The sequence below is a fragment of the Oxyura jamaicensis genome, chromosome 10, assembly GCF_011077185.1.
Source record: "Oxyura jamaicensis isolate SHBP4307 breed ruddy duck chromosome 10, BPBGC_Ojam_1.0, whole genome shotgun sequence".
NCBI lineage: Eukaryota > Metazoa > Chordata > Aves > Anseriformes > Anatidae > Oxyura > Oxyura jamaicensis.
The window spans coordinates 2,178,689-2,203,302 of record NC_048902.1 but is presented as its reverse complement, the minus strand read 5'-3'; the positions used below and the strand labels follow the sequence as shown (position 1 = coordinate 2,203,302).

Genomic DNA, 24,614 nt, shown 5'->3' with positions numbered 1-24,614 from the left:
ACCGTGGCAGTGTCCTCAGAGTTAACAGATGTAGATGATTTGGGATGAAAGGCAAAGTAAGCACTAATGTTCTTCTCATCAAATATCTCTATTTGGTCTCTCAATTTCAACGAAGGATGTCTCACTCTGATCTCTGCTGCCAATCTCATCTATGTTATGTGACATTAAGACAGCTCAGCTTTGAAGTAGTGCATCACAGGCAAATGTTTGAAGTCCACATCAAAATCTTTTAAAATCAGCTGTTAATGATACACTTTGGCCAGGCAGAGATGCTGGTGGCTGGGGTAAGGATGGATTGATATGTGTATTGAGGCTGATGTCAATAATTCTGTATTCTTTTTGTTTGTTTTCCCAGGCTGATGTTTTTGTGCTGTGTGTGCTTATATACATCTATTTGACATTATTTGCTTTAGAGTCATGAGTCTGAAAGACAAGACCAAGTGATACCTCCAATGCATCAGTCATAGGAAGGAGTAAAACACAAAAACATGTTGTGCTTTGATGATTAAATTGAATAGCTCCAAGCTTCTTTAATCCCCTCTGAAATATGTATTGATGGGTTTTTAACTGTTTTAGTGTTCCTGCTTCAAAGAGGGACTTTCTTTTGGTATGTATAGAGGAAAAATGTAAGTAATCTGTAGGGATTTTTCAATCTATATGTCTTGATTATCCTGATGTTTGGACAGTTTGCTATGAAATAATGGCAGTAACGCAGTAAGCTAGTTTGGTTTTTGAGGGAACCAGGTTCAGAAAGGTACAACTATCCTAAGGAATAAAAATTGAAAATTGGCAGCTCTGCCTTTAGTGTTATTAACTGTTAATGTTTATATCCTTACACTTTTTTTCCTTATTTGTCTCAATTTTTCAATTGGCTGGCTGAAATTTAAAGTTGATGACAGTTAGCAATGATCAGTAGGGCTTTTTGCAGCACTTTGTCACTGGGCACCTCTGATGTGTCCAGTGTTACTCTTGCTTCCACTAAGGTTGGCAGCTGTGACCTCATGGGAGTAGAGCTTCCATTCGGAGCCCTTTTGAAAGCATCTCTCTTCAATTTCTATGAAATACAGAATTTAAAGTTAATAGTAGTCAGTGCTATTAAATTTAAGCGTTAAGATGTATGCACATCCTCAACAAAGTTTTTTTCATGTCTTGAAAATGCGATTATTTTTTTCTAAGCCACTTTCTGGTTTCTTGTGCACTGCCATTTCATTTGTATTCTGCAAAACCCTTTTCTGCATGTAAGGTATCTCAAGTCAGTTTGTAGAACTCTTTTTTTCCAGTGCTGAATCTCCTTTGAGCAGAAGCTGTCTTCAGTATTGAATTTTGCAATGTTTTTTCAAAGCACAAAAAAAGCCCTGCTGAAATGTAGGTTGTAATCTCAAGCTTGCAGTAGTTAGGTAAGGAAGTCTACATCTATTCTGTTCTGGCACTCTGACGTTAAAATGCCTCATAAACATATTGCCTTGTCAACAGGATTTTGTAGGTAAAGCAAAATTGTATTTAAAATTTACCAGCCTATGCACAAATCTGTTTGTCTCCTGTTGGAATTATGATGATGAAAAATGAGTGACATTTATTGCTCATTCTATGACCATTACTCGCCACAGAATAGAGCTGTGTATAGGTTGGATACAGTGACTGAACATTGCCTTTCAAAGTTAGACATTACTTTTGTGATAGATAACACTATTTTCCTTATCAGTTATTTATTCCATAGGGTGTCACTATTTGACAAGAACTAGCTGTTATCATTACGTGGTGCTTTAAGTGTAGGCCTGAGAGGAGGATATGGAAGATTTCTGAACCAAGCCCCCTGCTGCTGAAAGCAATCTCAGCCCATCATTTTGTTTCTGAAATGGCCAGGCCTATCATCGCAAACCCTGAGTTTTATTTTGGTTTCTGTCATTCCCTTTGCCATGTGCGCTGTTCAGAAATGGCAAAAGCTGACTGTGATCTTGAACAAGACCTGAACGTAATGCTTCACGTTTCTGTGAATGGTAGGCTGTTCACAGTCGATCTGTTTCGGTCTGTTGTGATTAAATGCCTGTTTTCAAGATAGTTTGGCTTAGTATCATATCACTGTAATGTACTTCTGTATCATTGGATGTGATCATTATCTACCTTTCAGTGAAAGAGGACTCCAGCTTCTCATCTCCCAGTTTGCTTTTCTTCAGCTCTCGTTGTAAAAGCATAATTAAAAAGTTCGCTCCATTCAGAAGTAATCTTCATTTTAAAACCATCTGATTATGTGCTTTACACTGAGAAGAAGCAGGAATATGGAGACGTATTGCACAGATAACAGAGAGTGGCATCAGACTGCTAAGTGGTGTCACACACAACACTGTTGCCCTACTTACTTGTTTTATTGGCTGAAAAGTTTAATTATAGTGCTTTTTTTCTGACTGGTGACATGTTAAGTGCTCAGAACGTCAGGTCAGAGGTTGAGGACTAGTGATTTAACTGAAAATAACTTCAAAGTTGTTATTTCTATCTGCAAGGAAGAACTCAAATGTTCTTTGTGTTTTCTGTTTGTTTCTTTGTTTTTTAATACAGACTGATTATGAAAATCTCATTTGGCATAAGCAGAGGTATTTTAGACTGTTGTTTGTACTAAACCAAAATACATCCTCTGCGCATTGTATGCACTGTCCAATGTATTCAAAGTCTGTTAGCTGGTGTTTTCTTTCCCAGTTATGTGGCATTCTGTTTCCTTGAAGTTCAGCGATGTAGAAGACCTCTCTGCCGTAGTGCCATGGCTGCCAGGAAGGACCAGCCTTCCTTCTCTGAAGACTTGAGTATCTTGCTGCCTCGTCGGATGTTCATGTGCCAAGTCTTGTCTGGGATTGTGGCAGCAGCCACTGACCCTGCTGTGGGGTGCTGTGTTACGCTGTCCTCACACCTTCTCTGGGCATTGGATGCAATCGTGGATGTTTTGCTGTGTTTTCCTCTCTCTGTGCCAAAAAGCACAAAGAATAATGTGCTAGAGGATGGCAACTCCAGTGTGTTAAATCCAAACAATAGACTGATGTACTCGTGAGAACAAGGGAGTCTGAGAGTGAATGGAGCGCTGGCAGGGCGATGCCAGAGGCTCTGGCTGCAGACAGTGAGAGGCCTTTGTTTCTCATGACTGCCTTAGCTTTTGCAAATACAAATATTCAATGCAGAATAGAGGACAGCAACTTTTCTGGCTCACACAGAGCCAGCTGTACCTTCTCTAAGCAAATTTCTAAAAGGTGTGTGTATATGTACTTACACAGGAATATAGGAATGGATCCTTTATTTTGAGCACGTGCAGGAGGGCCATGGGAAGAGGAGACCTTCATATCTCTTGGTGTGGGGAGAGGGTACTCCAGGCTAGTTAGCAACAGTATTCTTCAGGAGGAATTATTTCAGCCTCGTTTTTCATTATCGCCTTTGTAAACATGGAAGTCCTCTGAAGAGATGAGTGTTTTCCTGCTGTTCCTGAATGTCCAACCCGGTGACAAAAGCTTTGTGTGCTCACACATACATGCTGGATGGTCTGCCCTCTGTCTTGGTTTGTGCTAATTCCACTCAGTTTCTGCTAATTTCTCCACCTTCTTCATTAAAAGTATGCCAGTTGTGCAAGGAAGGAAGTCAAGCACATTGTTTGGTTTTGTTTTTTCAGTGCTTGTCTGGACTGAAATAATAAGGGAGGGCCTCGAGGCAGTTTTGAGGCAGGCTTTGATACAGACTAGACTGGGTAAAGTGTCTCTGTTGGAATTAGCTGTTGGACGAGGAGAGATGGGTCAGTGACTGGCAATTCAGTACTGATAGCTTTGGAAAGGCTGCAAGATGAGGCATGGGTGTGGGTTCATTCTCTGAAATGAAGCCGTTGTTTCTCTATAGGAGTAGTAAAGCATCTTTGTAAACAGAAGGCTGGGAGGATTTGGGGGACCTTCTCGGGTCTAAAATGTTAATGTGCTTTTACCAGTTTCCTATTAGTATTCAAAACACGAGGATCCTATTTCGTAACAGCTCCAGAAGATATTTCTGTAAATCACCTGATAATTTTGGAAAGTGCTTCTTAAATAGCAGTAATAAACTTGATATATCATCGAATCCTGCCACTCTCACTACGTGTACCTTCGTGCCTCACAGCTGGAGCAGTAGATGGAACTTGTGTAGGATTTCTCAGCTACTGGAGCTGATCCTTCAGGGAAGTGACAACTACCATGAGACACACTTATTTTTTGTCTCTCTCTTGGCAGTACAGTATGGTGTTTTGTTTTGTTTTGTTTTGTTTTTTTCCTGACAGTTTAGTTAAAGTGTATTACTGAGGTTGCATTACTTTGTTGTTTGAAAGCCTTCCGTACTTTGGGAACTAAGCTAAAAATAACATTAATCGTCAGAGAGGATCCACTTCATAGGACTTGAGTTTAACAAATCTTCACATATTTAGCAACATTTAATACATGAAACAGAGCTGGTGATCTACAAATGAAAAGCTTGTTTTGTTATTGCTGACCTCCTGTGCTAGGCAGCTCCTGAAATCAGACCAGAAGTTTCCTATTTTATAATGGTATTGGTTTGGGGATTTTTTTGTACGTCAAAGAGCACCGGGGGAAGAAAAACTGCTGGTTCTGTGAAGAAATTATTCTCTGTTACTGACTCATTGCAGGAACTGTCTGTGTGAGAGGAAGGCTGTGTGTTGTCCATTGTCCCATTTAGGCCTAAATGTTATGCTTTCGGTTGGACTTCTCTCATGTCCTTCTGCATCTCTTTTTGGATGTGAGCACCAGCACAATTCACTCTGGCCCCTGACGTGCAGAGCCACAGGCATGTGTATCTGCCCCGGATGAACTCTGGGAGCAGGGAATGAGGAAGAAGCAAGAGTGTTTCTTCTTCCTTTCCCAGATGGAAGTCTTCATCTCTACTGTGAGCTGCCCTACCGCCGCAGGCCTCGCTCAAGCAGGCTTGATGCCCTTTGTAAAGGAGGTGTCTCATCAGGCCCATGTTTTAGTTTCCCCATGCCCAGGGCTGGCATCCCTGGCAGTTCGGCGTACCTAACCTGGGCTATCCATAACCTGGCACCAAGCTGCGTAGTTACGCTTTCCCACTTTTCCCACTGAGACCGACAGCTTGATGTATGCGAATGTGTGAACTGTGCTGTAGTCATTCACACCTATCCTATGTGTTAAAGGGAAGTTGAGAACACAAAATTAGGTTGCTTTGATCTTCTTAACACTTTCATATTACATTTAAAGCAGCACCCAGCCATTTCCTTTCACCAGAATGTGAAGAACCCGCTTTACCCAATGAATTCCTTTGGTTAGATGAATCACACCTTGGCTCTCGCAGACAGGAGATGTTACCAGGGGCTCCCTTTAGCTTACATCCGTGTGCAGCATGAAGTAGATGCTGGAGTTGTGCTCTTATCTGGAGGCTTGGGGATGCTTTTGAAGATATGTAACAGCTTGAGAGCAACCATGTGATCTGTAATTTAGCTTCTTATTTTCATCAGCACCTTTTTTTTTTAAATGTCAGTAGAACCCCACACCTCCTGGAGGGCCTTGAGGGTACAGAAACCAAGGATAGATTTTTCATGCATGATTCTTCACTTCCCCTGCACAGCATTTACTTGTGGCCTCAGCAGGCATTTGGAGGCTGTGCAGACTTCATATATGCTGTTTGAACATAAATGCATGCCTGAGCTTTTATCCACCATTACAGTACCGTAAGTGTAGCTTGGTCTGGGGCTTGGCTACACTCTGCAGTTCAAGCCCCACCCAGCTTTCTAAATCTTTGGGGTAAATTTTTATTCCTTCTTTATCCATTTTCCAGTATGTAAGACAGAGTTAAACTCGCCCAGCTCACAGGAGGAATTTGAAATATTCTTTTAAATTTTGGAAATATACAGTATGGTATAAATCATGTATGTTGTTTTTTATTATTATTTTAAAAAAGAGCCAGGCTATAGAAATGCTAATTTCTGTCACTGCTGTTTTGTAGTCTATTTTTCAGTCATACAGTCAGGGTTTATGGGTAGAGGCCTCTTTGGGGTGAGAGAAAATTGCTTGCCTAGCAAATTAAGATCCCTTTTTTACAATTTATTTTTATAATGAGAAGAAATATCATTTACAACAAAGGGATCCTCTGCTCCAGAGCTGCTACTTGTGTCCTGAACAGTCCTGCTTCAATTTTTCAGATTCAAAACAATTCTGGGAAAAGTTGGTGATTAGATCAGAAGGATGAAGGGTTTCTGTTGCTAACTCTGCTCTTGGCTTATCTGTCTGTAAGATAGCATTAATGATTTTTACTAATGAGCACTGATTAGTGGGGTGCTTTATCAGACACTCTGAATAGAAGTAGCTGCAGAAGAACATAGTGTTATGGTGGTAGCAGGTGTTTTAGTCAGGTTTTGTAGAACAAAATGATGGCTGCTTGAACTGCAGGGGCAGCCTCTGTCCCGAATGAACATCCTGGTCACCAGCAGCCCAATTAGCCATTCAGGGAGCTTTATGACTGACAGCTTTGTTTCTGCCACATGCTTTACATTATTGCTGTATTGCTAACATTTATGGTGGAATGATTGTTGCCAAGCTGGGGACATAAAACGTAAGCGTCCTTGAGAGAATAGCTGGTAATCAATGTGTCGTTGTGTTTCAGAGATGAGCGAAATCAGTCAATCATTGTCAGTGGAGAATCTGGGGCAGGGAAGACGGTGTCTGCCAAGTATGCCATGAGGTACTTCGCCACGGTCAGTGGATCTGCCAGTGAAGCCAATGTTGAGGAAAAAGTCTTGGCTTCCAACCCCATAATGGAGGTAAGAGAGCTACTGCACTAACTTCTACCCTTCAGTTGCAGTAATTGTTTGGGGGCTAACATAAGCATTCAGAAAGGAGATCAATTCTTACTTTTGTAGGCATCAAAAAAAACCAGACTGACTATGTTATAAAATTTCATTTTTAATCCATTTACTGGGAAGTGCTGTAATCATTATTTTGTGCAGTATTTATGAAATGGTGTGAGAAATGGGGTAATGTTACAGTGTTGTTAAAGTATTTCACATAACAAAGTAATTTTTATAGCAATACTGCTGTAAATCTTTTCAGCTTTGTAATACTGGTAGTTGTTGAATAAATTTTAGTAAGATGTCATCGTGGAAGTTAAATTGAGAAAGCAAACTTATATGAGATGTACACAGTTTCAGAGGGGAAAAATGACAGAAGACATAATTGGCAATAATTAGCTCAGACTGTAATGTTTCATTTGTGTACAACAAAGGTTGTGCTAACTGTAGTCAAGTCCCAAAGCCATTGGCTTGGGAGCACAGGCACTGTCAGGAGACTGCGGGATAACATGTACAGTTCCCTACTGCTCAGGATCTCGGTTCTACGGGCAGCTCAGGAGATGCTGTAATTCTGATGTCATGGCCAAGCAGAAAACCTGATCTGAATTATTTTCTGTCTTTCGTGTCTTTGCCTACATGTGTAGATCCAAGTTGTAGCTGAAGTTAAGGAATCACAGAATCGTAGGGATTAGAAGGGACCTTTGGAGACCATCAAGTCCAAGCCCCCTGCTAAAAGCAGGTTCCCTACAGTAGGTTGAGAAGGAAAGTGTCCAGGCAGGTTCTGAATATTTCCAGAGAAGGAGACTCCACAACTTCTCTGGGCAGCCTGTTCCAGTGCTCTGTGACCCTCCCTGTAAAGTTCTTATGCATGTTTGTATGGAACTTGCTGTGTTTGAGTTTTTGGCCACTGACCATTGTCTAATCACTGCACACCACTGAAAAGAGCCTGGCCCCATCCATTTCTCTCCCACACTTTAAATATTTATAAACACTGATAGATCACTCTCAGTCTTCTCTTTTCCAGGCTGAACAGACCCAGGTTTCTCAGCCGTTTTTCAGAGCAGAGATGCTCCAGGCCCTTAGTTATCTTTGTGGCCCTCCTCTGGTCTCTGCCTGGAACCTTGTATAAGGAAATGATTCACCAGAGATAAGCAGTCTTGGGGGAATTTCTTAAGAGAAATAACTCTGTCTGTGAACATGCTCAAGCTAAGGCACATTAACTAAGAAAATGCTTAGGATGATCGATGTCTTGTTAGATGTTTAGCATCTCCATGCAATAGTATGAATTATTAATGGATAGACATGAGCAAATGGAATGCACACAGTGAAATGTGAAATGCAAGATGCTGTCATTGGTTTTTTTCCTTAGATATTTTTAAAATGAACTGTGTTTTATTCCTTTTTTTCCTCCTGGCATGAGGAGTTCATGATTCTCAGGCTATAGCTGCCCCATCACAATTGTGTGTGCCCTGTCACAAGGTAATCATGCCTGGCTTGTAGTGCTGTGTGGCGGTTTGAAACGGTTTGGTGGGATAAAATGAGCTGTATCATGGTGGGCAGTGGGGTCTGCTGTTGAGTAACCAACGTGTCCAGTGATGAGAAGAAGTCAGGAGTGCAGAGCTTTGCCTTGAGTTGCACCTACCCCAGCAGTGGCAGCCTGGGCCCTTGGGAGCAATTAGGAGTGTTGCACAGGTGAGCTAGTCCCCAAGTACTCCTTTCACTGCTCCAGCTTTGGCGTTAGTGTTATACCATCTTTGGACATGTTGAGGTTTGTTCGCACCTTCATTTTATTTTCTAGGAATAATGATTTCATGAACCTGTGAAGATCTAAAGTTGGAATTACTTTAGAAGTTATATTTGGATGAAAGTTACCCTTTTAACTTCTAACACTTGAGCTTTAAATAAGCTTTAAAATAAGTGTTGTGAAATGTGAAGTTGTACACAAAGACTGGGGTAGCAAAATTAATGTTTTGAACTCTTCAGCTGGTAAATCAGCAGAAACACAAATCAGAAAGAAGCTAAGTAACGAAGGTTAGAAACACTGAACTTCATATTTGCCAAGTTGAGCAGAAGGTAATTTTAATTTTTTAATTTCTATATCACAATCACCGTTAGCGTCAGAATTTCACATCATGTTTGCTTACTAAATACGCTAATATCAAGTAACTATTATAAATTCTACATTTCTAGCAACTTTTTGAGTAATTAGTTTTATAGCTAATAACTATATACAGTCTGTCTATTGCAAATGTAGAAATAGTCAAGCCTTAGAACATACCTTTATATGTAACTTCCTTCCTCTCTTTGCTACCCTGTGTAACTATGCAAAGTGTACAGCTTAACTGGGTACCTTGGTCAGCAGTCATGATAATGCCAAAGACTTTCTTAACTGTGTTCGTACATACAGGCGTGGGACTTTGGAATAGGTCCTTTCAAAGTAGTAATTGTTTTCTGAAAATATTGTAATGTTACGTTGCTACCTACAACAAAAAACACATCACGGCAGCAATAATTTTAAAACACAAGAATACAGTTTGAATGCGCTCAGTTTGAGTGAATTCGGTATTTCTTAGAACTGCAAAGATGCAATTTGGTCTTACAACCTTCATAGCAACTGCTCATCTGATAACCACTTGGACATCTGCTTGGTCAGGCATGTGTACCCTGCTGGCGTTTACTGATTCACTGCTCTTCTGCTTACAGATTTGGAATACTGATACGCAGCATGGCTATTTGTACTCATTTGGTTTTGCCCAAATTTATTTCAGTACAGAGTTCCTATGGATGTCTACGTGAACAAAAAAAACAGGACATAGATGCAGATCTGCATTCTCTTAGTTGTGGTGCATTTCAGGGTTAGGTACTTGATCACATAAACACAGTGGCATATGAATAAAGATAATGTGCTGTGTAAGGGTTACACCGAATGCTATTCCTTATGAAACAGAGATATCTTTCAGACTTTTTGAAAGGTGAATTGCCATATGATGACTATAATATGATCCCATTTAGAAGAAAAGCTTATTTCCTTTGAATTTCAGCATGTTGTGATTTGCATGTCTCAAAGTTCTGATATTTCCAGTCTGGTACCCGTAGTGGTGTGAATCCTGACACAGGTGAGGTGCTGTAAGTCCCAGCTGCACCAACACTGCTTTGCAACCATGGCCGTCGTTTCCCTGGATATCACAGGACCACATACTATTGAAGATATACCTTAAATATTTTTTATTATGAATAAAGCTATTTTGAAGTAATCTAAATAAGTTACGCACACATTGAAGACAGCTCTGAAGACTGTCTCGGAATCTATAGCCAATCTGCTATTGAAGGAATTTAGTTTCAGGCAAACAACATGGGTCTGGACATGTTAACGTTTAGATTATATTTAGGAACACAGTAAATATTTTATAACAGTATTTTTGCAGAGGGAGTGTGGAAATGTAGTTGGTTCTGGAATAGTAGCAATAAAACTGTTAAGAGTATAGGGGCAGTTTGCTGGATTATGGCTTTGCAATAAGTAGATTTACACAGGTTGCAAGTACTATACATGTATCTTTGTACCTACAATTGTGCATATGTACAGTGTGAAATAATGGATATAGTTTTATTAACTCTTAGAAGAAAACTGGCTGTATGTGAGATTTCTGTTAGACTCTTTAGTTCCTTTTAAAAGACTTCAAATGATTTTTTAGCTGGAAAATGAGAGTATGTGGAAGTGAAATCATTACTAGGAAGATCAACTCCAGATCTCATGTCAATGAAATAACCGTATTTTTGATGACCAGGCATAGATCATTCTTGATTGTTTTGAAAACTGGACAAATTACTGTTTATGTATTTGCGAGCCATGTAGATGATTAAATAGATATGATAATTTCTAATAGTTTTTCAACCTTTACAAAATTTCCTTTTTTCAGTCTATTGGAAATGCCAAAACAACAAGGAATGACAACAGCAGTCGCTTTGGGAAATACATTGAAATTGGTTTTGATAAGCGGTATCGAATCATTGGTGCTAACATGAGAACTTACCTCCTGGAGAAATCAAGAGTGGTATTTCAGGTAATAGTGATGCAATCTTCTCATTCTATATTTGTGTGACTATGTTTAAAAAAAAAAGAAAAGGAAAAAAACCTGTTGCTTGCCGATGTTAGGTGTCTCTTGTCAGAGATGGCTCTAATGTCATATTTTTACTATAGCACGTGTGGGGAAGGAGGAGAGAAGGAAAACCATGTCACTCTTCAGTATATGAATTATTGATAGCTGTAAAATGTGTATTAAAAAGGCTATGTATTTTAACAAGAAATATCTTCACTGCACTGCTAGACAGGAGTTGGTGCTTGCCATAGTGTTAGAGGATCAGGCATCTAAACCTAACAGAAATACTCATGCTCAAGAGCTTTCTGTTGTGGTTTGTAAAGCTGCCATCTTAGCTCACTTTAAATCTCTTGGTAAAACCCACTGCTATCACAATAATTACAAATGAGACTTAAGAGAATAAGTGACTTAATCTTCCTTTAACTCCTTTCATTTTGGTATTTAATACTTGAGCAGATCTACAACCTTTTAGTCTCCCATGCTTCCTCTCCATATTTGCTTACCGTATAGTCTAGAGCTTAGTAAAAATTGACTTATCCTTGACTGTCTGCCTAAAGGTACAAAGCAAATAATTACAATTCGTACTGTGTAAGGGTGTTAGATGAGTACTGTTGTATAAAACAAAAATATGAGAAACTTGCTGTGCATGACTTAGCTAAAGGAGAGTCTTTTTTCTTGTCTTTGTTTTGAAATTATGAAGTTTAGCCCTTAAGTTCAGAATTGCGGTGTTAGTCATGAGTCATAACCTTCTGAGCTGTGTTTGTCTTCCATTTTAAAATTCTAGCTCTGCCTTGGCAAGAAAGATATTCCCTTCACCGGCTTACTATAAATGCTGAAGCAAATGGTATTAGTTATTTTTGGAAAATGAAAAGCCTTTAAGTATGATCATTGCACTCACCCATAGAATCCTGATCTATATTTAAAAGTAATCTACAATTCTGAAAAGCGAAATCATGCGTATTTTTTTTAAAACAAAAATGTCTGCATGCTTCTTACTGTGGAAAATGGATTAAATTAATAAAGAAGAAAATGATAGATACTGATTTATCTTCCTTTTTCCTTGTGACTTCTGTGCTCTTAATGTAATGCTAGAGAATGCATTAAACCTAGTTTTTTTGTTGTTGTTGTTGTTGTTTTCTGCTCATGGATGTTTCTGGCACTTGTTAAATGGTGAAATATAATCAATCCTTTTCTTTTAAAGGCAGAAGAAGAGAGAAATTACCACATCTTTTACCAACTATGTGCCTCTGCAGCATTACCTGAATTTAAAACTCTACGCTTAGGTATGAAATTCGCATTCATTGTGTTGTGCAATTGTATGTACAAAGCAGTATGCCTGAGCTTTTTGAGTCTTAGAGCCAAAAGAAGAAATGCTGGCTTTTAAATTCTAAACTTTTTAACCCTCATTTGAAAGATATTGAGAATGACTAAAATGGCAGATCTCAGACTTGGTTCTTTTTAGTTAAAAAGAAAGTAATGGATTGGCTTATTCAGCATACTTTAATACATTGCAACCGTAATCATTAAAACTTACTAAGTCCAGATTCCATAGTAGTCTTCCAATTGCAAGGGTGAAATTCTCTTCTCTTGGTCCTTTAAAATCTTTTTACCATGTCTCCAGCTACTGGGAAATTCTATCATTTCTGGTATAAGCACCTGAAAAACTTGTATTTTGTATATGCACACCTCCACTTGGGCTGTTACAACAATTATTTTACCATCTCTGCTGATCCAGTGATCACAAGTCTGATAAGTGGAAATTTCCTTTTTTTTTCAGATGTAAATGCAGAGACAGGACAGATATCTCATTTAAAAGGAACTGGTACTTTATAGAAGAAATGGGCTATGATGACAGGCAATCCCCTCATCATTTTAAAAATTCAATATAAATTTCAATACTTTTTGTATATTTTTAAAAATTAGCTTCTTAGTGGGAAAACTGCACAGTATGTTAGTACTGATTCTGAAATGTCTTTCTGGCTTCCAAGTATTTCTCTGCTTTTCTAAACCATCCTGGCACATTTAGGATTCACATCTGCTAACGTGGGAAAGACAGTAACTTATGTAATTATAACTAAAGAAGCCGTGTAGGAGACTCCTCTTGTAGCTTTTTTGAAATGTTAGTAGATCAGAAGAAAAGGAGACTGTTATTGCAGCTGAAAGCATGGCCACCAAAACTGTAGAAATGTATACAACGCCAAAGAGAACTACTGCTTTCCCAGTGAAGGCCAGCGCTGTCCCCACAGTGGCAGGAAGCTGTCAGTTCTTCAACCAAGATTTCTCAGCCAGGACAGATCACAGATATATATAAGATTAGGCTAGACTATAAAAAAGAAATGAGAAGAAAACAAGGACAACATAGATTTATTTATTTTTAATATCCTCATACAATAATAGCATAATAATACCTGCAACGTAACCCCAACGTGCTGCTGTCAACTGTGCACCTACCCATGGGGTGGTTGGCTCAGGTTTGAAGAATGATTGCTTCCAACGTGGTTATTCTGCAGGTAGATTAGGTAGAGAATATGGTTGAGGGCCTATTGTAGGTAACAAGTAGCTTAAGAATACTTATTTGCACTGTTAAATCTTGAAAAAATTATTCTCCAGAACAAGTGGGTGCTACAAGCCAGAAAATGAATGCGTATTAACATATTTCAAATCATAGAGTCTGCGAAGAGCAATTTAACCATTACACAGTTTTACAGATGTGCTGTGAATTTCTGCATCAGTGTGTGTAAAAGATTTTATTTATTTTTTTTTATCTTACAGGGAATGCAAATTACTTTCACTATACAAAGCAAGGTGGAAGCCCTGTGATCGATGGCGTTGATGATGCTAAGGAAATGGCAAACACCAGGCAGGCCTGCACTTTGCTAGGTAATTTGTAAAACGTAATCATATCCCAAATGTTATATGCTAGCAAGTGTTTTCTGTATTACTTGTGTGTATTTTCTACATACTTCTTTGTGTATAAAAAGCAGGAGAGCTTGCTAACTTTCGGTATTGAGACACTTTTATTGCATTTGGTGGATATGAAGCTGCAGTGGAATCACATATCTAGAGTAGGAATAAGACACATGTGAACATAAATATAAGACACGTGAACATAAACACGTGTTAGATTCCCTTGGAGTAGCACATGAAGGAGGTCTCTGAAAAAGCATTTTGAAACAGCAAAGTAAATAGTTCATATTACTGGATCTTTTTTGCATGTGGTGATAGATTGTTTTTAATAGAAATGAAGCCAAGGAACGTGTTCAATACCAAATTCCCCCAAAGTAACACACCCTGGTGGCAGTTTTTCTCTTCTTAATAATTTCTTTCAACAGTAACTCATGGTTCTTTACTTCTTCATCCACTCAAAACATTTCATTCATATTTTTTCAGGGATTAGTGATTCCTACCAGATGGGAATTTTTCGAATCCTCGCTGGCATCCTTCACTTGGGCAATGTGGAGTTTGCATCACGGGATTCTGACAGCTGCACCATTCCTGTGAGTAGTAGATGAGCTCAAGGCCATGGTTTCTGTCCTGGCAGTTGTGCGTTCTGCTTGTTTGCAGAAGGATATTCTTCTGAAAAAAAGTAATAACATAAAAACAAGCAATATGTGTTTGTTTCTAATATATTAATGTTTTCAGTTCCTTTTGCAGATGGATCTAACTCTTCTCAATTTAGAGCTTCTAGACAGTATTCTTTGTATTGAAACTATGGCTGCCTTAATTTCTTTTCAGAACTGTAACTGATCTGTCCTAGAAAAGTCTTCGAAACAGCTTTGAAGTCCTGGGCAGGTGTCTAGATCTTTATATTCCTATGTGAATACATTTCCTGCCCACAGTACATGGTTTGCAGGATGGACTGATTTTTGTTAAATGCCAAACTAGCTCAAATAATTGCAAAGCAAATGGTTTCCAAAGGTCTCTGCAGTGTCTAGACAGGAGCCAGGGATATACAGATGTGACACTTTTAAGAGTGTCATGGTTTTATAAGTCTTTTTTTAACTTTGTTGGTCAGCAGCGAGGAGTGCACATTCTGATATGAAAGCAAACCCTTTGTTAGTAAGGACCAAAGCTTCCTACTGAACTCCTTATTTTGAGATGAGAAGCAAAAAAGATCTGGCTTCTGTTCTGTTCTTGTCACTCTTCTTTTCCTTGGATTCAGAAGTGAGCAGTTTCTCCTTCTGTCTTTCCTTGAATATCTACTGCTGTACTACACAGCCTTCATCATTCTCTCCCTTCAAACAGTACAAGCAGTTGCAGGGTTTATTCTCACTTGGCTAGCAGTTGGTTTCTCAAGCATCTGCAGTAGCAGTTTCTGGAGCTGAGACTACAGGTCCTTCGTAGGGCCACAGCTAATCAGTGTGCCTGGTCTGAGATTGCCTTTGGGATCTAATGGATAGCTGCTGTGAAACCACAATAGACTAGCTCTTTGGTGTGTCTTAAAAAGGTTTTCACTACAAATAAAGCATCATTTAGTGATCACAGGTAGGAAGCTGATGAGCCCCAGAACGTGATGAGGCCTGGGTTGTAATGGGCATCTCCAGTGCAGGAATCCCACTGGATGGTGCCCCATTACCTGCCACTCCCTGCCATGGGCGTATATAATTAGATGAGAGCACTACTCAGGAGTTGTAGTCCCTTCTGTCCCCAGCACATACGTGATGACCTTTGCATTTCACTAGTTTCTTCACTCGAAAGTGAAACAGATATGAGAACTCAAAATGCAAAGTCCATCCTTGTGAGGTTTGGAGATTCATTTTTGCAGAGGTTGCAGGTTCCCTGTGTCGGGCTTTTTGATTAACTCGAGTATCAGGAAATGCCTTTGGGGAAAATGGTTTAGTAACTTACTTCAGTGATGGGAATGTAATAGGGCAGGGAACTTCTTACATTCTGGAGGAAGATGAGATCAGGAAGCTGCTGTTGTTGCTTATTGTTAGATCACTGCAGGCAGGCAGTTCTTTGGATTATATGATTGCATGTGAAATATTAGTAATACTGTTTCAAGAACTAACAGGTTTTTTTTTTGTTGTTTTTTTTTTTTTTATTAGCCCAAACACGATCCCCTCACCATCTTCTGTGACCTCATGGGTGTGGAGTATGAAGAGATGGCCCACTGGCTTTGCCACAGGAAGCTTGCAACTGCCACTGAAACCTACATCAAGCCAATTTCTAAACTCCATGCCATCAATGCCAGAGATGCACTTGCCAAACATATCTATGCTAATCTCTTTAACTGGATTGTAGATCATGTGAACAAAGCCCTTCATTCTACTGTAAAACAGCATTCTTTCATTGGAGTGTTGGACATTTATGGGTGAGTCTTTTTGTCAGACATACACCACTTTTTATGTAATTTTCTTATTGCGAAGTGTCTGTCTTTATCATGCAGCACTGTTTGGATTAAACAACCAACCAAAACAAACAAACAAACAAACAAAAAGACACCAAGCGCTTAGCAGCTGCTTATTCCAGATGAAGGAAGTAGGTGTTTAGTTTTGACATGCTATCCAAGATCTTTGTCTTGATTTTAAGTTTGACATTTACAGTGGGATTTCATATTTTTGGCATTTGTAGTACCTTTATGTATTGCATAGAAATTTGATAAATAAACTAAATAAAGAAATTGAATTGCATATTGGAAGTTGCATGCTAGTTGTAACCTCATGTTTGGTCAGTGTAGCACTTTCAGAGGGTACAAAGATAACTAACGCGCTCTGGGAATGTCAGTCCCTTCCCTGTGTTTTATCATCCCTGCCAAAAGAGGGATCTCTGAATTGCCGTTGCTTTGCAACTTGCCATTTCCCTATCTGCTTCATTGCTTGGTTGTGGTTGTTTATGCCTGGAATAATGCAATTAATTTGCTTGGAGGGAGGGAATTTGAAGTTATAGGGCCATTTTATCTGTCTTTTCACTGCATAAATAATTCTGAGTATCTGCATATTTTAGATTTGAGACGTTTGAAATCAACAGCTTTGAACAGTTTTGTATCAACTATGCCAATGAAAAACTGCAGCAACAGTTCAATATGGTAAGTAGGAAATTACTGGCATTTCCTCTTCTCTTTCCCCTAACCAAAGTCCATCCAGCTAATTGGGTCCCCAGTGGTTAAGATGAATTCCTTCAGTCTATTAACCAGCTGTCCTGGCCGTGGGGCTTGGGGGATGGGGAAGGATTGACTATCTCCTGGAAATAGATTTTATGACTAACTGCTGCTCTGGGACTATTTGAAATTCTGATCACAATAACAATTATAAGACAGAAGCAGTGCTTGGCAATTAAGACCCTGAGATTGCCTGTCAATGAGAGCACTGTATGGATGAAGCTGGAGTTAGCTGGGTCTTTATAACCTGCAACAAGAGTTTATGCACTGATAGGGAAGAGCAGAACTTCACTGTTGGAAGTCTGCCACGCTCACTTTCTCTGCTAGTGCAACTGGCATGATTTTTTGAGGGTTTACAGCCGCATCCTTAAGTTGATCGCTGACGTGTGGCAAAAGGCGCCTCTTCTCCCTCCTTCAGAGAGATCACGATTCTCTCTCTCTCTCCTCAGCCTCAGTGACGTTTGTAATTATATATCTTACCTGCATAATGATGAGGCAAGTTATTTATGCCAGGCCTGTTGCTAAGCTGTGCTGCAGTACTGGAATAGCTTTGAACTATATATACAAGTGTACCTCAGTGGTGGTGCATATTTGCCAAACTGGATCACCCTGAGCAATTGTTTTCCCAGCGGCAGGGACATACAACCAGGAGCAATGTGAGTTAGAACTAAGAGTAGCTTTCCAGCTCCGAAATGGCCTTCCTGTATTTATAGTGCTGCAGATGGTTTCAGCTCCATAAGCTAGACGCCATAGCTGCTAAAGCACAAGGTATTTCAGAGTTTTCCCAGCTCCAAAGCAAAAAATCAGTCACTGGGAAAATAATAAGGTTTCAGTTATTAATGGGATGGGATCATTGTTCCCACCTTCTCCTTCCCACACATTTCACAAAGGATGGGATGAAGGGGCTTTTGTATTGATCCCCTTCTAAGCTACCAAACAGCAAAAGGCAGGAGGATGCGGAAATATGGAAGTGGCAGCTTCTGTGCTGCTGTTTAAGAAAGCTCAGCTTCAGGAAATTATGATAATTAAATATGTTGTTGCTTTGACAAATGTCACAACTTAAACAAACATGAAACTGTGACGTCTTGTCTATCTACAGCGTGCCTTTATTTTGTGATGCTGTGAACCTCTCCCAGTATTCAGCCACCCGATTTAAAAGCTTTCTACTTTTCTGCTGGCCAGGTCTTCACCCTCTGCTTCCTTACACTTGTGGGATCATGGAGGTGGTGTGCACTCTTCATTAATAGGTGCCCCAAAGCAAGTAGGCTGAAAGGAGCCCAAAGATGGCATGTTGGCCAACCCCTGTTGAGAGCAGCTTGCTCAGGGCCCTGCCTGGCTGAGTCTCACACGTCTTCACAGCCTCTCCTGGCCACCCTTCTGGTGTCTGGCCACCCCCAGCCTAAAAAAGGCTTTTTGAGTCAAAACTGTGTGCCAACCTGTCCCTGTCACCCTTCATCTTTCCCCTGGGCAACTCTGAAAATATTCTTCTCCACACCCAACCATTAGGTAGTCACAGACCACCAAGACACCCTCTAGGCCTCCTTGTCCACAGGCTGAAGGAGCCCAGCTCCCAGGGCCCTGTGTCATGGTCGCCCGCTACAGCTGGATCGTCATCATGCTATAAATAAAATTAGGTCTGAAGACGTTTTTCACCACAAAAATGCTAATTCCTTTCCAGTAAAGAAGTGGGTTTGTTTCCTTTCAGGGTTTAGATAGTTTGGGTATGATACACCAATAAAATTTTATCATTTACTTTCCTGTCAGGAATTAACTTGCATGTAATGCAGCTGTTAAGTGGATGAGCATGGAAAGGCTCCCTTGGGCGCTGTTAAGGAGTGTTGTTTTGGAAAGGATTGTGTTAAGCTAATGAAATAAAAGGGATAAACTGCTTTGTCAGGATAGCTTTCTGCTGTTTTACTGGAGTATGCTGGAGAGCCAGAGGGTGTTAATGGCCTTCTGCACTGAATTGAGGGGGCAATTAATGCCAGTTCCGAGACTATAGGTGTTGCTGGTGGTCTTCTAAATAGTGCCACTAGTGCTGTTGTTCAGTGATTATTAGGATGTGTTCTGAATTTATTTTTGCCTGTCAGAGCAGTTAGTATACATTAAAATTTAAATGGGAGATAAAATTTAGTTTAAAATAACTGGAGTCAGCAGTCTTTTCATTTTTAAAAAGCATGCTTGTGCTGTTAAGACCACAGTTTCCTTGTTTAATATTTTATCATCTTTTTTTCCCTGAAGTTTAACTTGATCTCCTATGCACATTTTATTAAAGCTGTGCAGGTTTTTTGTGATAATGTTTTTGAAAAAATATACAACTTCATTTTTATTGATCTTTGTACCAGATGCACTTTCCACAAAATTTTGCTTAAATGATTTCTTGTGCTAATACTCTTAGAGTCATTCTTGGGAGGTTTTTGCTGAAGAGTATATTTTAGTATAATACGTCATCTCAGGAAAAAAAACTAACAGTCATTTGAGAGAAAATGGAACTCTGCTCTTTTACAAGAAAACACAGAAGTATTTATAGTGAAATTTCACTTGAAATAGAGCAGTATTCATAACTTCAGAATCATAAATGCATGGCACATCCCAGTTTATAACTTGCTGTTCCTGTACTCTTCTGTTTTTTTTATTATTTTCAGAAAAAAGAGCTTATAGTAATTGTGGAACAATATAGGAAAAAGATAGGAAAAAATAGACCTTATTTGCAGAGAGTATGGATGAATGATTTAATTTAGTCTGTTGGTTTTTAGGCCCAGAAAAAAAGGTTAATTTGTCTTTCATACACTTGTTAAAAGGTTTATTCAGTTTATCTTGCGCGTCACTTGACAGCCTGGATTAATGTGACAAGATGAATTCAAGTGGGAGTTTGATGTATTTATTCTGCATTCAGTTTCACGGAAAACTGTTTTCTTTTTGCCCTGTAGCATGTCTTTAAGTTGGAACAAGAAGAATATATGAAAGAACAAATACCATGGACCTTGATTGATTTCTACGACAATCAGCCTTGCATCAACCTCATAGAGGCTAAAATGGGAATTCTGGATCTGTTAGATGAGGAGTGCAAGGTGTGTTTTCAAGTGTTTTAATCACCTGTCCCTCACATGGAAAAATCATCTGCATATAGCCATTATTTTGACATTGTGCAGCTGAGATGATTTAGAGAGCTTAAAAATGGAACTGGCGACTACAGGAGGATAAAAAATGATTTTTAGTCATGTTGCTTTTTTTCCCTCTCTCCTGTCTGTGAGGGTACCTGCAACTGTTTCTGGGTCTCTGATCAACCTTTGTTATGACTGTGTCAATTTGCCCCTTCCTGAGTGTAGCATAGCAGTCTTTGGTCCTGTTAAATTTCTGCAAGTCGCCTCGTGCTTGGTGTTTCACCTTTTGTCTTTTATCTCAAGGTATGACAAGCCACATACTGGGCAAGGTGTGTGTTATTTTATTCAATGGAAGCTCAGCCTGGGGTCTTTGCATATCACAGCCTCTAGTGGTGGTGGATGAGTTCTGACCCACCAAAATACAGCTGTCAGATAACGTATCTCTGGGATCCTCACCCTCAGATGTGTGACACTGAAGGTGTGATGAGCACTGTATGTGTTGCACAGCAGCGTTAGGGGCTGCACCTGTCCAGAGTATCTGAAAAGCAAGCATGGGGCGAGTTGCTGGCTGCCTTGTTTATGGCAGTACTGGAAATCCAAGCAGATGGAATTTGAAAGCAAATCACAAAATATTGTCCACATCTCCTTAGTTTGTTTTACTACTGAAAAATTTTCATGACATTTTAAATGTCTTTGCATTTGTTCTCTTACACAGATGCCAAAAGGCTCGGATGACACTTGGGCCCAAAAACTATACAATACTCATTTGAATAAATGTGCCCTCTTTGAAAAACCACGTTTATCAAATAAGGCTTTTATCATCAAGCATTTTGCTGACAAGGTAAGAAGTTTTCTGCTGGTACCTCTTTCCGGAACTGAAGCTGCTGAGTGTGCGTGTGTGGGGAGAGGCCAGGGTGAGTGGCTGCCCCGGGGAACTGAGCTGCGGTGTGCCTGGCTCAGGGGAGCTTGTGCCCAGAAACTCCCTGGATGTGTACAGGCCGGCAGCTGGGCTGCCCTGCTGCCTGGTAAAACCTGCCAGCAGGTCAGATGATAAACTGAAGCTGTGGATTGACAGATGTTTCCGTATCCAGTTGTGCCGGGGCAAGAAGTTATCAGCTCTGCATGTTTGTTACTACACCCTTCAATCTGCTGGTGGCTTCAGCTGATTGTTTCCTCTCCCGTTAAGCTGCTTCAGCTGATGTAGTTTGAAGAGCAGGTTTTGGCTAATGCTGTTCAGTTTGTTGAAGTGGGGTAGGGAGTGCGCAGGAAGCGTTCTCCCTGGCCACGAGGCAGAAATACCAAGCTGAGAGGGTGTCTAGTGGACAGCGGCCTAATTTTCTACTTGGCTTCCTGCGAAATGTGTGCCTGCTTGTACACCGGATCAGAAGAAAGTTGAGCTGGCAGCTGTGCAGAGCCATGAACACAAACAAGAGCTCCTGACTCCTATCACATGCTGTAACCACTAACTAGCCTTTTTTCAAAATGTAACAGCTTAGTGTGAGTCACAACATAACTGTATAAGTTCCAGTTACACTACAAAAGTAAACAAAATAGCAAATCATAAAGCTCACAAGAGTTTCAGCTAAAGAGCAGCAATGAAATAATGCCAGTTTTGCTGCTGTCTTAATGTGCAAACAGGCAGGAGGCTAACACACCCTGGTTCTTATCGCTCGAGCAGTATGTACTCTTCCCACCCTTAACCTCCCCTGGCCATCAAACAGATATATCTAGCAAGCTGGACAATGGTTGCTCAGTGGAATGCACACACCGTCCAGCTCTGGCAGTGCACAGCCCAGCTGAGCAGCTCCTCAAGTTGAAATGAAAACAGAAAATCCAGTGTAAGGTAACTGTGCTGTTAAAGAAGCTGGCTCAGAATTTTGTCACCTTTGTCAAAAAACTTTGGTCACAAGCTTGGACAATCTCTGGGATTCTTATCAGAAGGTCTGGGTGTGCTGCCCTGGGGGGCTGGAGGTCTTTTTTTTTTTTTTTTTTTTTTTTTGCCTCCGTTGGATTCACCCAGGTTCTTGAATTTATGCATAGAGGAGAGGTCCTCTTGTCACTTACAGTGTTAGCATAAGGAAAATAACAAGAAAGTAACAGTTACCCTCTGTAACTGTTTAGATTTCTGAGTTCTATTTTATTTGCTGCATGATAGAACAAGAAGGATTTAATTAATACGTGCTTACCTGAATGCATACAGACATCTAAAGGGAAACATGAAACTGTAGCTGGCATGTTAAGAAACTGCTTGTTGTCATCTGTCATCCCTTTCTGGGAGAAAGCAGAGATCCTGCTGCCCTCTCGTGGCATTGTTTCCCACACAAAGAACATAAATGGTACCCAAAGTAATATTCAGAGTGAGCCTCAACTTGTGGGCAGGCCTTGGAGAACTCCAATTTGTTTCCCCCATAGGAATTAAAAAAAAAATTTGCAGGTTGTGGAAGAGCTTCATTATGTAAGCACTGCTAGATGGCTTTTCCTTAAAGAGAGTCTGCTGATGGGTATCAATCTATGCTCGGAAAGAGCAAAACTGATAGAAGGTTCTACTCTTGTATTTTATAGCTCTGCACTTCTGCTGATACAAAATCAGAGTGAGACCTTTAAGGAGAGTTAGCATACTTACTTAATTAAATTCTATGGTATAGACTTTTGATGATAGCTTTCTATTTTGTTCAGCCTGGAATTAGGACTGTGAAATACTAGGTTTACATCTGAAGCTCTGACCATTCTTCGGTACAGAATCTGTGGCCCCTGTGATAGAGGATTGTTGTGTGCTGTCACACCACACAGACTTCTTATTGCTTCTGGAAGTAATAGCCTCTCCAATTACAAATGAGGCATTTTCATAAGTTGCGGGCAGATTTACTTACTGCCTCTCAGCTCATGAGATGAGAGACTTTGTTCTCAGTTGCATCTGGATTTCACACCATTTTGCAGCCCTGATAACTTCAGTGAAGATGTTTGACACAGATTTTGATTCGTCACCTTCATGGTAACCATTCATTCATGCTGTCTTTACCATAGACATCTCTCTGCAGTGAAATACATATAGCATAATGCAATAATAGTATTAATCTCTATACGTGTTAGTGTTTTACACTTACTGGAGAGCACTGTCTTTGAGCAAAATGTCTATTTAACAAAGATGCACTTGGGAGATGATATTTTCAACATCCACAAGAATTATGGTTTAATGTGAATGTTGCAGCTGGTCAATTCTATGCAAAAAATATTTGATACTTCTAATACTTACTAATACTTTTTTTGTAAAATTGCTGTTTTCAGGTGGAATATCAATGTGAAGGCTTTCTGGAAAAGAATAAAGACACCGTTTATGAAGAACAAATTAAGGTCCTCAAATCAAGTAAGGTTAGTATGAGGGTTGTTTTTTCTTCTTCTGCAGGTACGATGCCTTGAGTTAAGGGTCATATGAAATTTCTCATAAATCCAGGACATTTTTCTCCCTTAATATCAGATCGGCTGAAGATGAACATAGTTTGTGTCACATTTACTTGTTTATCCATATGGATTTAGAAAGTCCTGTAGCCAAATGTTGTTCCAGCTAAGATTAGTCTATACATATCCACTGATTTCAGTGGGTCAAAATTAACCCCTTTTTTCCCTAATATGCTATAGTAGTATAGGAAGACTTAGCAGTTAAGCCTTTTTTAATCTGCAAACAGAAAGTCCTTGTCCACGGCTTGACAACGGAGCAGAAAATTTCTGCAGGAGAGACAAGTTCTGTTCTAGAGGTTAGACGAGAAGGGAGGGAAATCCCTAGGCCCTAACAACATGAACCAGAATTTACTGAGCCTTGCCTTCTTGGTGTCTATGACCGATAAATAACATATGAGTAGAAATATACTGCATGAAGAAATATTATAGAACAAGCCTTCAATTGTATTGTCTGTGTTTTTTATGTCAAAAATGCTGGTTGTGCTCTTCTGAAATGTAAAGGCAATTAACTTAATGTTGTGGTCTGATGGCCCTTGGGAAGTTGCTAGCTGTAATGGCCCAGGAAGCTTGGTATCAGGGACAGACTATTTAAAATTACACTATCAGGAAATCCAACACATTCTTTTATTGTTTATGTTGTGAGCAGATTGATGAAATTAAATGATTAAAACACGTAGTTTAAAAAAACTACAGCAGGCTTTCCACTGAGAGAACCACTGAGATGTCTGAAGTCAATTGCTTTGCCTTGGAGAGGCACTGCAGCACCCAGGAGGCTGCTGGCTCCAGCTGCCTGCCGAGAGCAGGCTGGGCCATGCAGGGGCAGCACGCTGGGCACTGCTTCTGGGGCAGGGTGGAGACCGCTGCCATACCAGCATCGTAACTGCTTGGGCAGACTTGGTATGTTGAGTCAGTTCAGTCTGAGTGCTAATAAACAAGAGAGTTTTCCCAATGGTAAATATTACCAAAATGAGTATTTTCCCCCAAATATTTAAAATTTGAAGAATGTTTCATTTTTATTTTTCAGCAGGCCCTCTTTGTTAGTATTT

At 39.9% G+C, this 24,614-nt stretch overlaps 1 protein-coding gene across 1 annotated transcript in view; it reads left to right on the top strand.

Annotated features, from left to right (window-relative positions):
- MYO5A (myosin VA) overlaps positions 1–24,614 on the top strand; it is a 99,489-nt gene that overhangs the window by 34,088 nt on the left and 40,787 nt on the right. The window contains exons 6-15 of the mRNA XM_035335927.1: positions 6,628–6,784; positions 10,729–10,872; positions 12,110–12,191; positions 13,681–13,788; positions 14,299–14,405; positions 15,957–16,222; positions 16,855–16,936; positions 19,939–20,079; positions 20,828–20,953; positions 23,398–23,481. Of these exons, the coding sequence (XP_035191818.1) occupies positions 6,628–6,784; positions 10,729–10,872; positions 12,110–12,191; positions 13,681–13,788; positions 14,299–14,405; positions 15,957–16,222; positions 16,855–16,936; positions 19,939–20,079; positions 20,828–20,953; positions 23,398–23,481 (1,297 nt within the window). The remainder of the gene's footprint in view (positions 1–6,627; positions 6,785–10,728; positions 10,873–12,109; positions 12,192–13,680; positions 13,789–14,298; positions 14,406–15,956; positions 16,223–16,854; positions 16,937–19,938; positions 20,080–20,827; positions 20,954–23,397; positions 23,482–24,614) is intronic.